At 43.5% G+C, this 23,526-nt stretch overlaps 1 protein-coding gene across 1 annotated transcript in view; it reads right to left on the reverse strand.

The window, feature by feature from the left end:
- LOC121166871 (zinc finger protein 420) overlaps positions 1–23,526 on the reverse strand; it is a 211,096-nt gene that overhangs the window by 82,531 nt on the left and 105,039 nt on the right. The window contains exon 7 of the mRNA XM_040996185.1: positions 3,219–4,256. Coding sequence (XP_040852119.1) covers positions 3,219–4,256 — 1,038 coding nt within the window. The remainder of the gene's footprint in view (positions 1–3,218; positions 4,257–23,526) is intronic.

Below are 23,526 nucleotides of genomic sequence, written 5' to 3' on the forward strand. Positions count from 1 at the left end.
AGGTCATTGGAGGTGCCACCCACAAAAAGGATTAACAGTTCTCACAGGATCCCAGTTACTTTCAATGACAGTAGATTCTTGTAACAGGGCAAAATCAGGGATGCAGTTGCGACAGAGCAGATTGAGCTGCTGCCTGCAACTCCAGCATTCCATCATAGAAGCTGATTCGACTTTCAGCCCTTCACTGCCAATCTGGCTCCCTACTAATGCGCCTGGAAAGGTGGCAGAAAATCACTCAAGTGCTTGGGCACTCACGTGGGAGACCTAGATGAATCTCCTGACTCGTACCTTTAGGTGGGCCCAACCCTGTACACTGTAGCCATTTGGGAAATAAGGCAGCAGGTGGAAGATCTCCTGCTCTTTCTGTCTCTCTGCTCTCCACCCTGGCCCTACCAATCTCTGTAAATTTGCCCCGCTTCCCATCCAGCTCCCTGCTTGTGGGCTGGGAAAGCAGTCGAGGATGGCCCAAAGCTTTGGGACCCTGCACCCGAGTGGGAGACCCAGAAGAAGCTCCTGGCTTCAGATCAACTCAGCTCCAGCCCTTGCAGCCACTTGAGAATCAGTGAATGGAAAAGATCGCTTTCTATCAATCTTTCTAAAAATAAAAAAAAAAACAAATCTTCAAAAAAAGAAACTGTTTGGAGGTAGTTATTACCAGTAATAATCAGAGCACTGAAATTTTTCTTAAAAGGAACTATCATGAAGTTAAAAAGAAAATGCTTTTCAAAGCGGGAACGATGGAACAGGTTGCAAGGGACGCACCGATGTGAGATTGTCCCCTCTTTTATGTTTTTAGCTTTGGAATCACAGAAGTGTTTTACATTAAAAAAAAAAATCAAATCTGGACCCAGTGCAGTAGCCTCGTGGTTAAAGTCCTTGTCTTGCAATGTGCCAGGATTCCATATGGGTGTGGGTTCAAATCCCAGCAGTCCTCTTACAAGGTGAAGACTTTAGCTGCTAGGCTCGCAAGTGATACCACACACCTGCCCTTGTATTGCCTTTCTGACTTGTATTCTTGGGTGCTTTCTGGTCTTGGGGGTATTGATTTGACTAGTCCGATTTTGTTGTTTATACCAGAGCTAACAACATAAATACATAAGCTACAGATGACATTTAATTTTTTAGGAGTCATATTCAAAAATACAATGAAATTAATTTTACTATATTTTAAATACAAAATATATCAGAACACAATGTATTGAATAAATATCTCTAAAACATTTTAATATGCACTTTGGGAAACTAAAGGACTTGATATCCTTTATAAAAACTGAGCTGCCAAACTAAGAGAGTTTTGTTTTACATTTAACTAATTTAACTTGGACTGACCACATTTGAAGTGTTTCCCACCTCAATTTTTAAAAAAAGATCTATTTATTTTTATTGGAAAGGCAGATATATAGGAGGAGAGACAGGGAGGAAGATCTTTTGTCCAATGATTCACACCCCAAGTGGCCACAACAGCCGGTGCTGAGCCAATCAGGAGCCTGGAACTCCTTCCAGGTCTCCCACACAGGTGCAGGGTCCCAAGGCTTTGGGCCATCCTCAACTGCTTTCCCAGGCCACAAGCAGGGAGCTGGATGGGAAGTGGCACCACTTGGATGAGAACAGGTGCCTATATGGGATCCCGGCATATTCAAGGTGAGGACTTTAGATGCTAAGCTACTGTGCTGAGCCCTCCTACTTCAATCTTTGTGGTCACCATGAGTACCATCTCTGACACTGCAAATCTTGTCCATTAATTTCCACATTTAGTTATAGGAAGCTTTCTTTATTCATTCTTTGAACACGAAGAGATTACTATCGGAAAGGTGCTGTACTAGATACAGAAATAAGACATGAAGTAGGAGGGTGCCTGGACCCCAATCTTAACTTTCTGAATACATTACAGTTTATTTCATATTCTAACTGTTGAGCTTTGGAAACATCCACAGGTTTGATATATAGGCACTTTCAAATAAGCCACACTTCAACTTGCTTGTACTTTTAAGTTTAATTTAATCCTTAAAAGATTATAGAAAATGCTTAAACATAAAAAACTCGTAAGAGAATAGCCAAAGTAAAACAAATAAAACCTACGCACCCATACTCAGTTTACCACAATTCTGCCAAACTTACCTTTCCCTTTGCTTTTGCATAAGCATTTAAGGATAATTTAGACATCATCTCTCCCATGTATAATATTCAGAATCTCTTCTAAAGACATTTTAAAAGCATACCATAATGCTACTATCAGACCCAACAGAAACTTTGTCTAACCCTATTAACATTCCTAATTTTCCAACTGTAAAAACACCTTACTTCACAATTTGTTCAACTTATAATCTAAGAATAGACTTTTCACTATAATCAATTGGACTTTTCACTATAATCAATTGATGTCTCTTAATCTTTTTCAATAGCTAAGTGTTCCACTCCCCTTGTTCAATGTCATTTTATTGGTTAAGAAACCATGTCATTCCTCTTGTAGAATTATCTACAATTTAGATGTAATTGCTTCTTTTATGCCATATGATTAGTTCTTCCATTCCCCAATTTTCTCTGAACTTGCTATTAGGTCCTGAGGCTTAAATTCTGGTTCAACATTTTTGGCAAGATCTGTATATCCTGAAACACACAGGAACGTTTTACTGTCCTACTTTTTGCAAGGTTAAGATGGATCAGTGTTCAGATGATTTGACTCTGATCAATAATTCATTATGAGAACCATGTGTAGATCTATTATTACACTACACACAATGATCTTAATAGAATTCTCTAATTCTACTTCTGCATTCATTAGCTAGAATCCTGTAATAAAGAAAAATTTTACCTCACCAACTTCTGGTTGTTCTGGAATACAGTATATATTGCAAATGCAGCCTACATGTCTTTTCTTTCCTTTTATTCATCAATTTTCAGGATGAGTTTTACCCTGGCAATCTCCATTAAATATAATGGATGGAAGATTATAATGATGACAATAGGTAAGACAAAAAAAATTTCCACATTCATTCCTTTAATAAACTTGCCTTCTAGAATGACTTCCTAAAGTTCAACATGGTATTGGCGACAGACTTCCAAATATTCATCAGCATATTCTTCTTTTAAATAAACCTCTTACGCTTAGTTTTGAGCATGAAGTAAGAGATTCCCACATTCTAAACTTTCCCTTCGGAATTTATTTTCTAATGTTCATTAACACAAAATTAACAGCAAGATTCTTATAATTAAGTTACATTATGAATCCGTTGATGATACGTAAGGTGTGAATGTTGTCTGAATGCCTTCTTACATTCCTTACATTTGTAGGGTTTCTCACCAGAATGAATTCTCTGATGCTGAGTAAGCGAAGAATGAAGTCTGAAAGCCTTTCCACATTCTTTACAGTCATAAGGTTTTTCACCGGTATGAATACTCTGATGTTGAGTAAGCTGTGAGAGCAACCTAAAAGTCTTCTCGCAATCCTTACACTGATAGGGTTTCTCACCAAAATGAATGCTCTGATGTTGAGTAAGTTGTGAGAATAGTCTAAATGCCTTCCCACACTCCTTACAATTATAAGGTTTCTCTCCAATATGAATGCCTTGGTGGGAAATGAGTTCTGAGTAACGACGAAAGAACTTCTGACACTCTTTACATTCGTAAGGTTTCTCACCAGTGTGAATTCTCTGATGGAGAGTTAGATGATAGCCACGACTGAAGGTCTTCCCACACTCCTTACAATCATAGGGCTTCTCACCAGTGTGAATTCTCTGATGGAGAGTCAGCTGCTGCCGCACTCTAAAGGCCTTTCCGCACTCTTTACAGTCAAACGGTTTTTCACCAGTATGAAGTTTGTGATGTACTCGAAGGCCTGTACTACACAGAAAAGCCTGCCCACATTCCTTACACTCATAGCGCCTTTCAGCTGTGTTGAGTCTCTGATGTCGGGTCAGGTGTGCATACTGCCGAAAGGTCTTCCCACATTCCTTGCATTCATAGGGTTTCTCACCAGTGTGAATCCTCTGATGAAGATTAAGTTGTCCTCGAACTCTGAAGGCTTTCCCACATTCCTTACATCCATAAGGTTTCTCACCCGTATGAACTCTCTGGTGTACTCGAAGGTCTGAGCTACATGTAAAAATCTTTCCGCATTTCTTACATTCATAGAGTTTGTCAGAAGCGTGAATTCTCTTGTGCCGGCTGAGGTGGGCACACTGCCTGAAGGCCTTCCCGCACTCTGTACACTGATAAGGTTTCTCACCCGTGTGAATTCTCTGATGAAAAGTAAGTTGCTGGCGGACTCTGAAAGCCTTTCCACATACCCCACATTCATAAGGTTTCTCTCTGTTATGATTTTTCTGATACAGAGTGAGAGAAGCTAGTTTTCTGTAAGTGGGTACTTTTTCAGGGGTGGTTTTTGTCACTTGCCTGAAACGTACCTTGTAAGGACCATCTTGTCCTTCAAACTTTTTATATGCATCATCGTTTCCAAGAAATCTGTCATCAAGACCACGACTTCTAATTTTTTCTATTATTTCCCACTGAGATAAACTCATTTCATATTTATCTTTTTCTTGAAATAACTTTTTAGTGTCATACCTGGATTCCAAATCTAAAAGAAAATAAGAAACACATGGTATATTATTATTCTAAAAACACAAGGAAGCAAATGAAAATCTGTTAATAGAAAAAAAAAAGCATAACATAAAATAAAGGCCACAGTGAGTTTAAAAATCTAAAACACTTATGATAGATATCACAAGAGGAATAAAAAAAAGATGAAAGATAATCAAATTACTGGATGCAAAAAAAGTTTGAGAGTCCCAACTCACGTTTTTAACTATAATAAAGTGCAAATGGCTTTGCACACTTTCTATTTACCATAAGCCATTAACTCCAGTCATTCTTTCCTTTGTTCCCCATTTGCCTCCTATTTGCCTTCCCTGGGCTCCTACTACACGTCATACGCTTGTTATAGCCATTCACTATTACATTCTCTAGTAATTCTATCTTGGGTTTACATGGTAGCTAGGTTTCTTTCACACATTACGCATCATCTTTCAACTTATAAAAAAAATTTTTTATTTGAAAGGCAGAGTTATACAGAAAGGAAGAGTTTCCATCTATTGGTTCATTCTCCGAATGACCACAACAGCTAGGGCCGGGCCAGGCAGAAGCCAGGATCCAGGAACCCTATTCCAACTTCCCACATGATGGAAGAGGCCCAACTACTGCGGCCGTCTTCTTTTGTCTTTTCAGCTAATTATCAGGGAGCAGGACTGGAAGCAGAGCAGCAGGGCCTCAAACGCTGCTCATGCAGAATGATGCTGCAGGTGGTGACTCAGTCCACTAGGCCACAGTGCCAGCCCCACATGTAATAGTACAATTAAGAAGAACTGCCCGCGCTAACTTTAATTTATGTCCTTTATTTTCTACACCAATAGCTTATGTTTGGCTACCCAACACTTTCCCCAATCTTGGTACTCACTAATTTCCTCATTTATTATTCTCTTTAAATGTTTGTGTTTTAAGATTTTATTTATTTATGAGAAAGGCAAATATAGAAAGATCTTCCATCTGCTGGTTCACTTCCCAACTGGCTGTAACAGGCAGAGCTGAGCTGGAACTGGGCTGATCTGAAGTCAGGAGCCAGGAACTTCTTCCAGGTCTCCCAAAGAGGTACAGGGTCCCAAGGCTTTGCCCCATCCTCTACTGCTTTCTCAGTCCACAAGCAGGGAGCTGGATGGAATCCCAGCTGATGCGAGGCGAGGATTTAGTCACTAGGCTATCACACTGGACCCTCATTATTCTATTTACTTCCCTAAAACTTCCTCAAATGCAGAAACAAATTTTCATTTACCACTTAGTAACAAATCAATAATAGTAATAATAATTAAATTTCTATAACTAATTAACAATTATTGGATATTTTCCCCTGACTCCAAGTATATCTTCTTCCATTGACTAAATATTCTTTTTTTTTCCCCCTACAGAAATATAAAGCAAGCACATCTCAGCTATGAGGCATATATGAATATAAATGGAAAGCAATTTATTTACAGTTAACCATTCTTCCAACTGTTTCTTCATTTACACACGCTGTATCTCCCCTCTTGCTCAATTGTTACTTTGCACTGTCATAACACAAATTTTGCTCTCGGCCTCATTTCAAAACCAAGGTAAAGAGCAATTCTATTTGAGAATAGAATTAGTCAGAACAACGGTTTAGTCAGTTATGCTGCAGCCTGCAATATCAGCCTCATATGTGTTAGGATCCCAGATGGGCATGTTCATGTCCTGGATGCGACATTTCCCATCCAGCTCCCTGCCTGTGGCTTGGGAAAGCAGTCAAGGATGCCACAAAAAGCCTTGGGACCCTGCACCCACGTGGCCGACCCAGAGGAAGCTCTTGGCTCCTGGACTCAGCCTTGGCCATTGTGGCCACTGGCGGAGTGAAACAGCGGATAGAAGATCTTTCTCTTCCTTTTGACTGTACATCTGTCTTTCCAACAAAAACAAATAAAACCTTGAATAAAAAAACAATCTGCAGGGGCCCAGGTAAAGAAAAAAAAATTTGTAAAATTAAGTTTATGTTACGCATGGCAATATATTATAGCTGTTGCAGGAATTGAGGCCCACATGGCTCTCTTTCTTGACCATCCTGTCTAAAGTTACCCCCACTCACTCACTCAGTATCATTCTTCATATCCTTGCCTTATTTGCTTTTTTTCATAACATTTAATCACTTCAGGATGTTTAGCAATCCATCTATTTGCTTACGTTTTTACTGTATGTCTCTCTACCATGTAAACCTCAGGGAAGCAATAAAGACAAAACCCATAAAAGTCAAAACAGAAAGGAGGAGTTCAGCATCTAAATTAAAGTTACAGGTGCAACGGTTATCACTGAGGAAGAAAGTTCTTCCCTGCGGAAATGGAATGAGGCTACCCATGCGAGAGAAGAAACAGGCGGTCCATGGAAGCACGACTAGGTTTTCATCTAGATGGAATCTCCCTGATGGCTCACACTGACAAGTTCTGTTTTCTTACCAAGTTTCAGGACTGTTCTACGTAACCAACTCTTAAGAAGTGTGTTCCTCCTCAACAAGCAGGTCAGTGCCCTGCCACTGGCTGGCCTCTGCTTGGTGGCAACTTACTCACCTAGGCGCCATCTTCTTTTCTCACCCCTCACAACCAGCCAGGGCTCCTTTCCCTGTTCCAGTAGAGTAATCACTTCTGGCTTAGAAACGGAACATCCTGTTTGAAAGGAAATAACAGAACATAAAAACGGAAGTACCTGATCATGTGTTTAGAACAAAAATAGCTATCAGGATTGAAAAACGCTACAGTCACTTTAAGATCACAATGAGAAATGAGATCAGGGCGGTAGGGACATGGTTTTTATTTTAATTGAAACTTATACAGGCTGCCTTTTGAGAGTGATATTTGAAGGCAGTGCTTTCAAATTCTGCCTGCTACTGAGTCACTAGTGCAAATTATTTAATCTCCCTGTGCTTCGATTTTCTTCATTGTAAAAGAGTGGATAATAGTATCATGTTATTATATACAGGATTGTTATATGGTTTAATTTAATATAAGTGTTTAGGACAAAGTAAGTACTATGTATTTTAGGTGCTATTTACAAATATTTTGTTCCGGAGAAAATAATAAGCTTGTTGCTAGGATATTCATTCAATGTTTAATGCAAAGTTCACATATTTTAAACTTTCAATCACAGAGCAGTGAAGAGATATTTGTAATAAGAAATTAAATAGGGCCTGGCAGAATAGCCTAGTGGCTAAATCCTTGTCTTGTATGTGCTTGTATGACGCTATATGGGCGCTGGTTCATGTCCTGGCTATTGCACTTCCATCCAGCTCCCTGCTCCAAGAGCTTCTCTGTGTCTCCCATGTGGAGGATCCCAAGGCTTTTGGGACATGCTCTACTGCTATCACACTGGGCCTTTTAGCTGGGTTTTAAACAAGAAGATCAGGAATTCAGTACAGTGAAGTCTCTAAATTACTTAATGCACATAATCTTACCCAGGGAGACCAAGTTGCTGTAGTTCTCTAATATTACATCTCTGTACAGATTCCTCTGGTTTGAGTTTAAGCATTCCCACTCTTCCTGAGAGAAGTCCACAGTCACATCTCTGAACATCACCAAATCCTGAAACGACAAACCCATGTATTGTTGGTAAGACCCAATCAACTGTTTTTAAAGTGGAAGGATTTTTCAATGAATAGGCTTAGCAGCCCACGATGAGGCTAAGTAGCAGTAGGAAAAAAATGTGCCTGAAACAATTATTATCTCTTTTTTCTTGAATATTTCTATTAATGTACTGTAAGGGGCCCGGAGCAGTAACCTATCAGCTAAAGTCTTCACCTTACACATGCCGGAATCCCATATGGGCGCCAGTTCTAATCCCAGTGGCCCTGCTTCCCATCCAGCTCCCTACTTGTGGTCTGGAAAGGCTGTCAAGGATGGCCCAAAGCCTTGGGACCCTGCAGACGTGTGGAAGACCTGGAGGAAGTTCCTATCTCCTGCTTTTGAATCGGTTCAGCTCTGGCCATTGTGGACACTTGGGGAGTCAATCAGCGGATGAAAGATCTCTCTGTATATCTGACTTTACAATTAAAAAAAATAATAAATCTTTAATGCACAGTAAGGTTTGGGAAATTATTTTGGTAAAGGGCAATCTCTTAGGCTTTGCATACCACAAATGGTACCTGTTGGATATTCTTCTCCATTTTTGGTCAAACACTTCTTTTACAATGCAGCCGGCTTATAGGATGTACAAAAATAAGCCATGGATTTAATCTGGCTTACAGTCCAAGTTCGTGGTATCTAAAGTTTGCCTACCTCTCCAACAACCAAAACTTCTCTCTTTTTCTTTTCTAAGATTTATTTATTTTTATTGAGAAGTCACATCAGATTTCTTAAGAGGAGAGACAGAAAGATCTGCTGGTTCACTCCCCAAACGACCACAATGGCCAGAGCTGAGCCGATCTGAACCCAGGAGCCAGGAGCTTCTTAACGGTCTCCCATGAGGGTACGGAGTCCCAAGCTTTTGGGCTGTCCTCTGCTGCTTTCCCAGGCCACAAGAAGGGAGCTGGAAGGGAAGTAGAGCAGCTGGGATACAAACTAGTACCCATATGGGATCCTGGCACAGGCAAGGAAAGGACTTTGGCCTCTAGACTATTGTGTCTGGCCCTATATTACCTAACTTATAAAATTGAAACATTAAACATGGTAGGTAGTTCAATTTAGATGTGTTGTAAATACAAAATACAGACAGTTGTAATACTGTCTGAAATACAAACAGTAAAGACTTTGAAAAGGAGGGGCCAACACAATGGCAAGTGCCAGCACCCCATATGGTTCATGTCCCAGTTGTGCAAATTTCCATCCAGCTCCCAGCTTACGGCCCAAGAAAGCAGCAGAAGATGGCCCAAGTCATTGGAACCCCACACCCACTTGGGAGCCCTGCAAGAGCTCCTGGCTTCAGATTGGATCAGCTCTAGCCACTGTGGCCACCTGGGGAGTGACCCAGCAGATGGAAGATCTTTCCTCTCCATAATTCTATCTTTCCAATAAAAATAAACAAGCTTTTTAAAAGAGATTTATATTTGTTGGGCCCAGCGCGATGGCGCAGTGGTTAATGTCCTCGCCTTGCACGCCCGGGATCCCATATAGGCCCCAGTTCTAATCCCGGCAGCCCTGCTTCCCATTCAGCTCCCTGCCTGTGGCCCGGGAAGGCAGTCGAGGACGGCCCAAAGCTTTGGGACCCTGCACCCGCTTGGGAGACCCGGAAGAGGCTCCTGGTTCTGGATTAGCACAGCACTGGCCGTTGTGCTCACTTGGGGAGTGAATCATCGGACGGAAGATCTTCCTCTCTGTCTCTCCTCTCTGTATATCTGCCTTTCCAATAAAAAACAAAATAAATTAAAAAAAAAGAGATTTATATTTTTTATTGGAAAGTCAGATATACAAAAAGGAGGAGAGACACAGAGGAAGATCTTCTGTCTGTTGATTCACTCCCCAAGCAGCCACAATGGTCGGAGCTGAGCCAATCTGGAGCCAGGAGCCAGGAGCTTCTTCCAGGTCTCCCATGAAGGTACAGGGTCCTCAATTGCTTTCCCAAGCCACAAGCAAGGAGCTGGATGGGAAGCCAGACCCATAAGGGATTATAACCAGCACCCATATGAGATTCTGGCACATGCGAGGTGAGGACATTAGCTGGTAGGCTACTGTACCAGGCTCACAAACTTTGTTTAAAAAAAGGAAATTTCAGAATAACATGTGAGAATAATCTGGAAAAAAGAGAGTTCCAAATACAGACACCAACTTACATGAGCCATTATTTTAGCACGGCAGGAACTGGTCAGTTTTCCTCAGGGCTCATTTACTGTAGAAGCAGAGTCCACAGAAACCAGGGCTGGTGGAAGAAAATGAAACTATGAGAAAAGAATGGCCTCAGAGATTCCAATTTTTAAAAACCTGTTTTACTTCTCTGTTTCTACCCACAAACCCTGCCACCAGCACACAGACAAGTTATGAAAGGTAAGAAGTAACTTACACAAACATTTACCCTCCCTGTAATCACAAGGAAGTCTGCCATGCAAAAGGACTGACATAACAGCAGAGTCGCCCCACAGCGAAGCACATGCCCAGACACTCGGGCAGGTGGACTTCCAGTTAACCCCCCTCTTCCGCCTGGGGAGGCTGGACTGACAATAGGTTCCACAGACCTAGTCAGGCAGATCTTCGTATCTACCCAGACTTGAGGACAGAAATGGCATGTGGAAGAACTGCTCGGATTTTGCTAGAACCCAGAGTCATTGGAAGATTTTTAAAAATACACAGATGCCTTCCCAACCCTAAATACTGATTTAATTATCATAGAGTAATTCAGCACTGGGATTTCTAGATTAAAATCTCCCTCGGATGATTATAAAGGACAGAAAAGTTTGGTAGTCAAATTGCAGTATGCACCGGAATGCCCTGGAAGGCCTGATAAACCACAGATTGCTAGGATCCACTCCTAGAGTTCAGTGTCAGTAGGTCTGAGGTTCAGCTTCAGAATCCACCTTTCTAGGAAGCTGCAAGGTGATGGCGATGCTAACTGGGTCAGACACCTCTCTGGGTATCTCTGCCCAGTAGCCTTGACCATAGCAAAGCGGCGGCAGCATGGTGGGCGCCCCTCTCCCAGGCTCACCTTCCACTCTTAGGACCCTCAGGGCTCTCAGAGCTCAATGTCCACTTTTTCCTCGTTGAGATCACCAACACTGCCTGTACGATCTCATTTATTGCTCAAACTTTGATACTTAGACTGGGAAGATGTGAATTTGTGAAATCCAAGTACACATTATTCTCTAGAAGGAAAAAAAAAACCTGTCTATGTGTTTGATAAAATGCATATTAAAGGAACCTGATCACCATATTTGAAAAATTGGTGCCTTGTATTTACAAGGTTTTGGGGAAACGGATATGCACTGGTATGAAGTAGAAAAAATAAATGGTGTGAGGACAGAAGGTGTTCATAATGGGACCAAAAAAAATGTAAAAACCACCTACCTAGCTCTAAACATTGTTAAATAAATTCTCTGTATTCATACAAGGGAAAACAAAACAGTCATTGAAAGAAAGTGAGGACAAAAGAAATAAAAAGTAAGTTACAAAAATTTTAAAAGCATGAGTAAAATTCTAAGTTTATGTCATGGAAAGATGGTTATTACATCTCATGGGGTAAGCCAGTAGGTTAGAATTGTAGGGGCTGGCATGGTAGCCTAGTGGTTAAAGTCCTCATCTTGCACACACCGGGATCCCATATGGATGCCAGTTTGTATCCTGGCTGCTCCATTTCCCATCCAGCTCCCTGCTTGTGGCCTGGGAAAGCAGGAGGACAGCCCAAAGCCCTTGGACCCTGCGCCCGCCTGGGAAAACCAGAAGAAACTCCTGGCTCCAGGCTTTGTGGCAGATTGGGGAGTAAACCAGTGGACAGAAGATTTTTCTGTCTCTCCTTCTCTCTGTATTATCTGCAAGCCTTTTCAATGAAAAAATAAATAAATAAATCTTAAAAAAATAAAAAACAAGAAAAGAAAACAGAACTGTAGGGTCTGATGTTATACTGCAGCAAGCTAATTTACTACCTGCAGTGCCAGCATCCCATTGCAGGATCAGGTGGAGTCCTGGCTGTTCCACTTCCAAACCAGCTCCCTGTGACTGCGCCAGGGAAAGGGGCTGCAATGGCCCAGGTCCTGTGGTATCCGTCACCTATGTGGGAAACCAGCCTGAACCAGGACATGAAAGATTTCTGTCTCTCCCCTTTCACCTCTCTCTGATGGTCTGCTTTTCAAATAAATCAATATTTTTAAAAATGCTTCTACAAAGTGATGATGCTTTGGCAGAGAACCTGCAGAAATATGTGTTCTCAAAATAATCTACGAATTGGAATTAAATTTTACTGTATTTCTGTGCTGTCTTTATGGTATCCTAGTTGATCTTTTGTTTTATTCTGGATTTTCTGATTAAAAATTTCCCCTTGTATCATACATTGACATAAACTAAAAACAGCTGTTCAAAGAATATTACAAAATCTCCCCCAAATCATCCTCTGGCCCCCATCTTTCAAATCTAGAATCAATGGTTTTTATCTCTTTTAGGTAGGGATTTAAACTCCACACATTTAAATAATATGCTAATGCTGCTACTTTCTAATTTTCGGCTTTCATCATCGCGTGTTCGCTTTCTGCTACTGCAGCCTCGTTTCAGCCATCACTCATCCGCCCGCTCACTCCGCCTATGCACAGCGGCAGTCTCTACCACTCCAGCACGATTTATTTCTAGGCAAATAGAGATATTTGCCCCTTAAAGTGGAGGAGCAGAGTCCAAGGACTCCGTGCTTGACTCGTGATCCACATGAGCATCTGGCTGTTTCCTGCTTGCTAACATCCATCCTCAACTTGGCATTCCCACCACCCATGGGAGTGTAAATAAACATTACCCTTTCACAGCAACACCTACTATTAATTAAGCAACCACTGTGCTGTGCACAACTCCTGTGAGAGCTCTTCAGAAAGGATCGGCGAAGTATACTGAAATCCTGATTTTACGCACAAGTAAACTAGCAACAAGACTGCCCAAATTCACTCAGCGTTAAGCAGTAGCCAGGACTCAGGACTCTTAATTCAAGCTAAACATTCCTCACTACTACACCACAGCTCTCAGTCTATGCAATATAATACGATGAGAATATGATTTACCTAGACAAAGGAACCCCACTCCACTCCTACCCCCAATCACGAAAGATATCTAACCCCTAAAAAATAAGCCAAAACACAATCATTAAACCTTCAGCTTATTTTGGGAGTGCCCACCGAGCAGTTGAGCTCTGCACATGGTTAACCAGACTATGTGAAGTGGGCATTATAAAGAAAAATCTATTCATTGAGGTCCCAGGACATTGAACTAGGCAGGGCAATGCCAAGGCTCAGATCACTAAGTCATTCTGAAGCGGGACTTTTCAAGGGAAGGGACCCAAATGAATGTGTCCTGAAAATCAAGTGCATTCCACAGAAACAAAGAAACACCACAAACGCACACAGAAGTGAGCTTTTGAAAGGAGCAGCAGCGCTTTCTTTCTCTGGGGACGGTCAGGGCGGGGGAAGCTGAGCCAGGTGGGGACACTCGGGCTTTTCTGAAGTTGGTCAGAGCCACCGGGGTGCCACACACACCACACACACACACACACACATACACGCTCGCCATGCTGCCCTGACCCCAGCTCATCCCACTGGCAGACACGAACGGAAACAACGTGACAACGATTCTAGTTTGGCTGTAAATTAGGACTCCACCCCGCGAGGACGCTGGGAACTATCCAGCGGGTCCCCCAGTAACTGTGACAAAGACTGCTTTCCTTTCCCTGCTCTTCATATTTTAGGGTATCAGCTACTATATCGTGAATTACCGCCACCTAGTCAGGTGCACGGCAAGCCTCCCGGGGAGACATTTGGAATGGTGGACTCCGACCCAGCTAACAAAGGCCCCCCCACCCAACCCAGGCTGAGCCCTACTGTCCAGGGGTCCCCACCTGGCTGACGCCCTGAACTTCCCCGGATGAGCTGGCCGGATCCACAGCGGGACAAAGCCTGATCACATGGGCGCAACGGTCCATGGAACAAACCCATTGTTTTATTTCTAACCTCACCCCGCAACTCTCCCTGTCCCTGCAAACACCCCTCTGCTGACTTACTGGGCGGAAGGAATGCATTTGGGAGAAAGCGCTTTTTTTTTCCCTCCCCGAGATGCCGGCTTCAGGAAATTCTGGCTATCCCAGCCCTCAAAGATCCACCCCCTATCTAAGTCTTGGCTTTTTGTATTTTTGCAGGGGACTTCCGCGGTGGGTCGCCACCTCTGTTTTCCTTCTCTCAGCCTCTTCTCTCCACAGCCGGGCGGTGAGGGGCGAGGCGGAGCGGGGCGCGCCCTCCTGGCGCACACTCCCCGCCCGGCCGCACCCACCCAGCCCAGGGCACCGCCAGCGCCGCCCCCGGAAAACGCACGGCGGCTCCACGCGCCCCCTTCCCCACTCCCACTGGCCTTTCCTCACTGTCCGGCCAGCCCCATGCTCGCTTGCTTCCCTGCGGGGCCAGGACCTGAAGTTGGACCTGGACAGTCCTCACCTGATTCCCAGGACCGCCCCGCGCTCGGGTCGGCTGTGCCAGGATTTCGGCGAGGGCCCGGCTCGCTGGCGACGGCGCAGGCGCCCGGAGCAGGGGTCGGGGCTTAGTGGTGAGGAGGGGGATCGAATCCCACCGCTCCTCAGGGCTGCGAGAGGGGGCTCCTGGGGCGGGGTCCCTCGGCGCGCGAGGCTCCCCGAGCTACGGGGGAGCGGGAAAGGGCCGGGCTTTTGGGATGTCTCGGGTTCTCCCCACCGGGGCGCCAATCACGTGCGTAACAGTGTTGAAGAGAAGCGAGGCTGCCTGTTCCGTGGGCACCACGGCGCGGAACCACAAAGCCGTGGATGCCGCCTTTATTCGGAGTCGCGGCCCCGCGCGCGACCCGCCCCCAGCGCCGAGAAAGGACGCCTTCCGGCCGCTGTGCGCAGGCGCCCGCCGCCTTCTAGACCACCGCGTGGTTTGTGCACACGTCTGGGGGAGTTGAGGAGGAATTCACCGGTCCCCGGAGGAGGCGTTTAGCAATAAAATCTACCTTCACAACTTGCCTGGTACTCAATTCTGTGATCATGGAGCTCTGGAATAAAAATGAATTGGAACGTGAGGAGTGTGAGGAAATGTTCTTTCAAACTTTTTTTTAAGTTGAAAGCCCCAAATCACAGGATTTGAGTAAAAGCAGTATCCCTACAATAGATTTCATGCAGCACTGCACGATTAATGGCATTGGGAGAGGAGTTAGACTGGGCAGTAGGCAGTTAGGGCATTCTGGGTCCCCAAGTCATTTTTTTCTCAAATATAGAAGGGTATTTTCCCCACCATGTCTTAGATTCACCAGAGCACGTTTCTTCCAAGGGACAAGGGTGCTATTAGCATATCAGTTCCCCACCTGAAGTATTGGCCATCACCTCCAGCCATTGTCTGGGAGGGCTCAGGCTGGTCTCTCTATCATTGAGAGCAGGAAGAAGTAATACACATCTGCCTAAGGCCTGGAATGTCCTATGTCTGGCACCTCTGTGGCCTTCTGTCCCAAGGCCAGGTGCCATGGAAACCAGGAATTTTCTTTGTTTATGGAGAAACATCTTTGAGGGAAACCTTTAAAAGATGCTTTTCCCCACCATTAATACGGGTTCTTGTCCTCCTGCCACTATGGCAGAGCACTAGGGTCTTTTTCACTTTTCCTCCTGCCACTATGGCAGGGGGTAAGGGTCCTTTCTATCTCAAAGCCCCCTCCCGTCACTAGGACGGGAGTCTCTTTTCTCAACTTTTCTAATAAATCTTGCTTTAAAACTAAACTGTGTCCACATGAAAATTCTTCTTTCCTGCGAGACAAGAATTGAGGTTGCTGCCGTACTCGGGGTCAAAAACCCTACAGCAGCATTTGCTCATGACAATTGCATGCTAATGAAATGTGATCGAATTTCTAAGTTGAAGTTTAGGGGCCAGCGCCATGGCTCACTGACTAAATCCTCACCTTACAAGGGCAGATTATTCAACATGGGCACCGGTTTGTGTCCCAGCTACAACAATTCCCGTCTAGCTTCCTGCTTATGGCCTGGGAAAGCAGCAGAGGATGGCCCAAGTCCTTGTACCCTGCACAAGGGAGTCCTGGGAAAAGCTCCTGGCTCCTGGCTTCACATCTGCTCAGCTCTAGTCATCGCAGACATATGGAGAGTGAACCAATGGATGGAAGATCTCTTATAAATTTGCCTTTCCAACAAACATTTTAAAAATCTTAAATGAAGCTGCTGAGTGCATCGGTGGACAAGGGAGCTATTCACAAGCCAGGAACATCTAGGTTTGTGACTAAGCTAGGACACCAAGCAGCAGACTGACTCCTGGTGCTGTCTTCCTCTGCTTAAAAACAAGTAGTAGGGAGTGCCCTGGCCTCAATACTATCTTTTACTTTCCTTCATTTGTAAATAACAGATCAAAGCATAACAAGACTCTGTGTTAATGTCTTCTCCTTTTTTTTTTTCAGTGTTAAAAAAAAAAACTAAGAACTGCTAGCTTCACATAAGATAAGGATTAATGAAAGCTTTTGTGTGATACCCTGATTCTTTGCGGGGGGACAGTATATTTTTAAAGAGTGTCATCCTGAAATTGTGGATGATGGCCACGGTGTAAATTATTGAAATCATTTATCCGTTAAACATCTTCTTGTCTGTTGAATCAACTGTGACACTTAAAGTTGGAGTTTATAACCACTATCATGTATAACTCTTGGACTGATGAAAATTATGATCTAAAATGACAGGCTATTTAGAAAGGAAAGGCAGAAGTCTTGATCATAAAACCTGAGCTATGTGACTTGTAAGACAATCAATATTCTGGGGCAGGCATTGTGGCCCAGTGAACTAAGCCATCAATTGGAACCCCCAACTCAGAGTAGAAAGAGTCCCCCCCCTGCTAATACACACCTTGTGGAGCAGCAAATGGCATACTTGGTCCCTGCCACCCAGATGGGAGATGGGTGATATTCATGATGTGCACATTACTAAATTTATTTCCTTAAAAAAAGAAAAATCTTAGGACAGCATAGTCTGGCACCACAAATAAGTTGCTCATGGACATGTCACTCAAGTTGATAGCATGTTTTGCCACTATATATTTTCATAACAAGCTGTAAATAACCTGTGTAAATTATTAACTTCTACCATTTCATGTAAGCCTTTCTATTCCTCAGGAAAGACATGTAAAAAGTACAACTTATTCATTGTGGAATTTGTTCATGCACATATCTATTTGGGCAGGCTGGTGAAGTCCAGAACATCTTCGATGAGTATTTTAAAGTATATACAATAAATACAATGTATATTAAGCATATTAAACAATATATATTTAAGCATGTTTCAGGGGGTTAGTGCTGTGGTATATAGCAAGTCAAGCCTCCAACCTCAGCACCAACAACCTATATAGGAGCTGGTTCAAGACCCAGCCGGCTCACTTCCTAACCAACTCTGAGAATGTACCTGGGAAAACAGCAGAGGATGGTCCAAGTCCTTGGGCCTTGGCAGCCACAGGGAGACCTAGAAGAAGCTCCTGGCTCCTGGCTTTAGACTAGCCCAGCTCCAGCTGTTGTGGTTATTTGGGAAATAAGCCAGGAGATGGAAGACATTCTCTCTGTTTTTGTTTGTCTCTTCCTGTCTGTAATGCTACCTTTCAAATAAGGAAATAAATATTTTTAAAAATAAAATATTTCAGAAATTTTATATACCAGCAACTTGTGTGTCAACATATAGAAAATACTATAGTAAAAAAAAATTCTGAATTTCAAAATAATGTGAAGTATAAATGACACCTTAAAATACTACAATTATGTAGCATGATGATTTTTTTTCCCTCTTGGTGTCAAAATCAGTATTTCAACTAACTTTAATTTGCTGATCACATTTTTAAATGAAAGACATCAAATGTTGTAGGTTAGTGGGAGTGGATGGTAACATATGTGTTGATACTCCTTCGTTCTGTAACAAAGTACCTAGATTTGAGCCTTGGCTCTGTTCCTCATTCCAGCTTCCTGCTGATGCGCATCCCGCATCCCGGTAGGAAACAGCTGATGCCTCAAGATGCTGGCTCTCTGACACCCACGTGGGAGACTCAGAGTGAGCTCTGGGCTATTGTCTGCATGGGGAGTGCCAACAGAGAAGTCATTGATGCTGTGACCCCCATCCCTTAGAGGACAAAAGATGAGAAGGTAAGCCCTGCCTAGGTGGAAGAGTGTGAGGAGTCAGAGGGGATAGTAGGCAGCTAGGGTTTTTCTGGTCCCCAAGTTATTTTTTTAATATAAAATCGTATTTCTCCCCCATTTTTTCTTTCCAAGAGCACCCTCTCTTCCTGAGGAAGGACAGAGGGGCAGAATTAACATAGCAATTCACCATCTAGAAGTGACCTACCTCATTTCATCTCCTGGCCACTCTCAAGGAGATAGTGATTGCCTTATTAGAAGGGGAATGGTGCTGTGGCCTGGTGGCTAAGGTCCTCATGTTACACACGCTGCGATCCTACATGGGCACCATATGGGCAGCAGTTCTAATCCAAGTGGTGCCACTTCCCATCCAGCTCCCTGCTTGTGGCCTGGGATGGCCCAAAGCCTTGGGACCCACACCAACGTGGGAGACCCCGGGGGAGGATCCTGCTTCCTGGCTTCAGATCGGCTCAGCTCTGGCAATTGCAGCCATTTGGGGAGTGAATCATCGGATGAAATATCTTCCTCTCTGTTTCTCCTCCTCTCTATATATTTGCCTTTCCAATAAAAATTAAATAAATCTTTAAAAGGGGGGGGGGGGAAGAAGTTCACGATCCTGCCCTTCTGAGTCTTTTTGTTCTAGAGCCAGATGCTATTGAGAACAAATTCTTTCCTCTGTCCTTTGAGCAACTCCCCTGAGATGGTGCATAAAAGACACCATCTTCATCACCAACTCTGTTTTTTTTTTTTCCTCCCTCCTGTCATTACGGCAGGTGCCCTTTTTCTCTCCCCAAATAAATCCTACTTTGCAAACTGGAACTGTCCATAGCAAAATTCTTTCATGTGAGACAAGAAATGAGGCTGCTGCCTTTTTTTTTTTTTGCATAGAAAAAATATCCTACAGCAGAAGCATAATTTGGGGAGGGGTTACTGTAGAAAATAAGCCCACCAGAGACCTACCCACCAAAGAAAACAAAGAAAGCCGAAAGTGAGACATTTATTGATACCTACAATGACCAGCAGGTGGAAGCAGGTACCACGCTCAAGAATACAGCTCTTTTTATTCCTGTTATGTGGAAGTCCCTCCCCCAAATTTCTCCTTGGTTGAGCATCTTGGGAGGTACAATCTAAAGGGCACCTAAAACAGGCTAAGGGGGATGAATGCTGCCGGGTGGAGTAGGACAGGGAAGGGGGAAGAGTTATATCGTGGTAATGGCAATGTCTACACAATTCCAGGAACAAGGACCAAGGAACATTTGGTAAGGAGGTTTAGTGGTTACAGACTACAAAATGGCTTAAGGTTACAAAAGTAACAAGTAATGCAAGGTCTGCAAACCAAACTCAGCAAGTTTCCTACTTAGGGGTTTTTGCAAGTCTCCCTCTCCTATATGCTGCTGAGGCCTAGTATCACAGCCACACTAAAGCTAAGTGAAGTCTTCATGAACATACACCATGGCGTCATTTCTCACAGTGAGGGATCAGAAGTCCCTCTTTCAATATCTTCATGGAGACATTGGAATTCGTGTCCATGCTCCTGGTCCTGGAGGGGATGGTTTTCCCTACAGGGGCAGTGCCAGTCCCAGAAGCCTCCCTAGAACCAAGGCTCTGCCCTAATATACCACTCCTCTCCCAGAAGGCAAGCATGGTCAGTGTCTCTTGGAAATAGGCAAGGCACATGTGGCCAGCCTTCCTCCTTCCTTTTTGCATGCTTTCAAGTGAATGGGTAGGGCAAGAATAGTGGGGATCCCAATCAAAGGCCCCAGTCTGTACCCCTTCTTTGCCGTGTTGGAATTTCTGTTTTAATTTGGAAATTATTTGGCCATCTGGATAAGAGTGAACTATTCTGTTCCCAGGACATACATATAGCTCAAGGCTTGATTTCTGACCATCTGGATATGAACTACTTTACATACAGCTCAAGGCTTGATGACAGATGACACTTTTTAAAAATTTTATTTGAAAAGCAAAGGAGTGACAGAGGGAGGGAGATTTTCCATCTGCTGTTTCACTCCACACATGACCCAAACTCTTGGGACCCTGCACTCATGTAGGAGACCCAGAAAAAGCTCCTGGCTCCCAGCTTCGGATCAGCTCAGCTCTGGCCCCTCACAGCCATTTGGGGAATGAACCAGCAGATGGAGGGTCTTCTACCTCTCCTTCACTCTCTGTAAACTCTTTCAAATAAAAGAAGATACTTTTTAAAATATTTATTTTAACTGGAAAGTAAGATATATAGAGAGGAAGATCTTCCATCTGCTGATTCATTGCCCAAGTGGCTGCAACGGCCAGAGCTGAGCCAAACCAAAGCTAGAAGCCCAGAGCCTCTTCCGGGTCTCCCACGTGGGTGCAGGGTCCCAAAGCTTTGGGCTGTCTTCAACTGCTTTCCCAAGTCATAAGCAGGGAGCTGGATGGGAAGTGGCGCCTATATGGGATCCTGGTGCTTGCAAGGCAAGGATTTTAGCCACTAGGCTACCACACTGGGCCCATAAAAATAGATCAATCTTTAAAAACTAAATTTAAATGTGCAGAAAAGGTAGAAACTTTGACTCTTTAGATATAAGACAATACAAAACTGTCATCAGGTCAGAATGATCAATATGCATGCAGGAAAAATAAAAATAGAAAACAGGAAACATATACTACATTGATACTAGGCAGTTAAAAGTAAGTTCTGGATTTTGTGATGTTTATTTTTGGAGACATTGTTTTACAGGCTTCTTGATAGATTGATAGAGCTTATTTGCTCACTAAAAAGATGCACTTTCTTATTGAACTCAGCACTTGCCAAGTTGTATTATGACCTCATCGTGCCGGCTTCAGACCATCGGCAACATGGGTGATCCTTTGCAGCCAGGGCCCGTGTTATCCTGCCCCCTCATCACACCTCACCCACTGGCTCCGCCAAAAAAGCCCACCTCACTAATTTCATACGCCGGTGCTTCACGTGGATGTGTCTATGAATGGACACAGCTTTCTTTGTTATCTTACAGTATTTTTTGCTTATTAGAAAACATATCATTTAGCATTTTTTTAAAGATTTATTTTTATTGGAGAGGCAGATTTACAGAGAGAAAGGAGACAAAAAGAAAGAAAGAAAGAAAAATCTTCCTTCTGCTGATGATTCACTCCCCAAATGGCCACAATGGCCAGAACTGAGTTGATCTGAGCCAGGAGTCAGAAGCGCCTTCTGGATCATCCACGCAGCTGCAGGGTCTGAAGGCTTTGGGCCATTCTCCACTGCTCTCCCAGGCCATAGGCAGGCTGGATAGAAAGCGAAGCAGCCGAGCACAAACTGGCGCCCATATATATGCTGGTCCTTGCAAGGTGAGAATTTTGCCATTGAGCTATTGCACCGGGTGCTAATTTAGAATTTTTACCATTTTTACTGCAATGTGTAGGAGGAAGGGCAGTCGCATCATCGTCACCTGTTTTGTATCCCAGTCTCAGCTCGCTGAGTTCTGAGGAGTCTGGTGGAATGTGCATCGATCTTTTGATGATTTGTGTGGGCTTAGGAAGGAGTTCTTGGGGCTAGCCGAGCGGCATTGCAAGCTAAGCCCCCATCTGTGGTACCACTGTCCCATGCAGGTGTCAGTTTCCTCCTGGGTGCTCCACTCCTAATCCAGCCCCCTGGTAACAAAGCACCTGGGCAGGCAGCGAAAGATGGCCCAGGTCCTTGGGGCCCTTGTAACCAAGCGGAGACCTGGAAGAAGCTCCTGGCTTGGAACCAGCACAGTTCTGGTTGTTCCAGCCATTTAGAGAGTGAATCAGTAGTTGAAGGGCCTTTCTGTCTCTCCTCTCACTGTAAAGTTGTCTTTCAATTAAAAATAAATTAAGCTTAAATACACACACACACATATATATATAAAACTCTTTACCTCCAAAGTGAAAAACGCATAGCATTTTCTTCTAAAATGGTGCTTACTGATTATGCTAGAAACTACATTTGTGACTATGTGATGGTAGTTTATGTGCTAAGTGAGTTTTTAAGAACTGACAATGGAATTTGACATCTAGTAATAGTATGGTGTCCACTGAGAAAACAGTAACCTATCATTCAAATTTCAGCAGGTCATGTAAATTAATTGTGGATTCAGAAAGTAAAGACGCTAGTATACTTCTTTTTCTTAAGTCCTATGTTGAAGACAAATTTCTATTCATTTTCCAATAAAAGCAAATAGAGCTCCTTGAAGAAACAGAATATTCCAACACGGTAGGAGGTTACATACAAGAGGAGCCTCAAGCAACTTCAGTGGGGAAAAAAAAAATGGGCTCAGAGGTCCCTGTGCGGTAGCCTAGCAGCTAAAGCCTTTGCCTTGCACGCACAGGGATACTATATGGGTGCTGGTTCTAATCCCGGCAGTCCCATTACTCATCCAGCTCCCTGTTTGTGGTCTCGGAAAGCAGTTGAGGATGGCGTAAGACCTTAGGACCCTCCGGGATCCTGCTTTGGATCGGCACAGCTCCGGCCATCGCGGCCACGTGGGGAGTGAATCATCAGACGGAATAAATATTTTTTTAAAAAGTGATAAATGATATTCACAGAATTTTTCTTGACATAGGCAAAAAAAAAAAAAGAAAAGAAAAAAGAAAAAAAGAAAAGAAGGAGAGGGAAAGAAAAGAAGGAGAGGGAGAGACTTTGTCTTTCTACCGGAATGTACCTGAGGCTCTTCTCATTACTATACCCGGATAATAGGCATTTTGGAGGAAAAATGGCAGAGCACGTGACTAATCATCTTCTAAAGTCTTTTAGCCTCCCAAACCAGGACAAGTGTGCTAAGGCATCCCGAGAACACAGGCCTCAGCGTGGGAGACTTCTAAAGGTCTGCAGCGAATTTACACACACGAAAAGGACACCAGGGGAAATGAGGAGGCTGGCATAAGGCACAGGTCTTAGTTAATATGCAATTATTGGCTACTTGCGAAAAAACATATCAAAGTAACATAAGATTAGTGATAGGAGAAATGAGGTATCAATTATATGGAAACTTTGGATGATTTTCATAATTCATTACATATGAAATAGAATGTTTATTCATCACACACACACACACACACACACACACACACACACACAACTTTAAAAGTCTCTAAGACTTGTGGGATAATATCAGGAATTTTAAGATTCATATGAATGGCGTTCCAAAAAGAGGGGAGGCAGAATTTTTTTGGGTGCAGAAAAAAATAACTTAAGAATATAGTT

This window comes from Ochotona curzoniae, unplaced genomic scaffold (assembly GCF_017591425.1).
Source record: "Ochotona curzoniae isolate NIBS_2020 unplaced genomic scaffold, NIBS_Ocur_1.0 patch258, whole genome shotgun sequence".
NCBI classification, from domain to species: Eukaryota; Metazoa; Chordata; class Mammalia; order Lagomorpha; family Ochotonidae; genus Ochotona; species Ochotona curzoniae.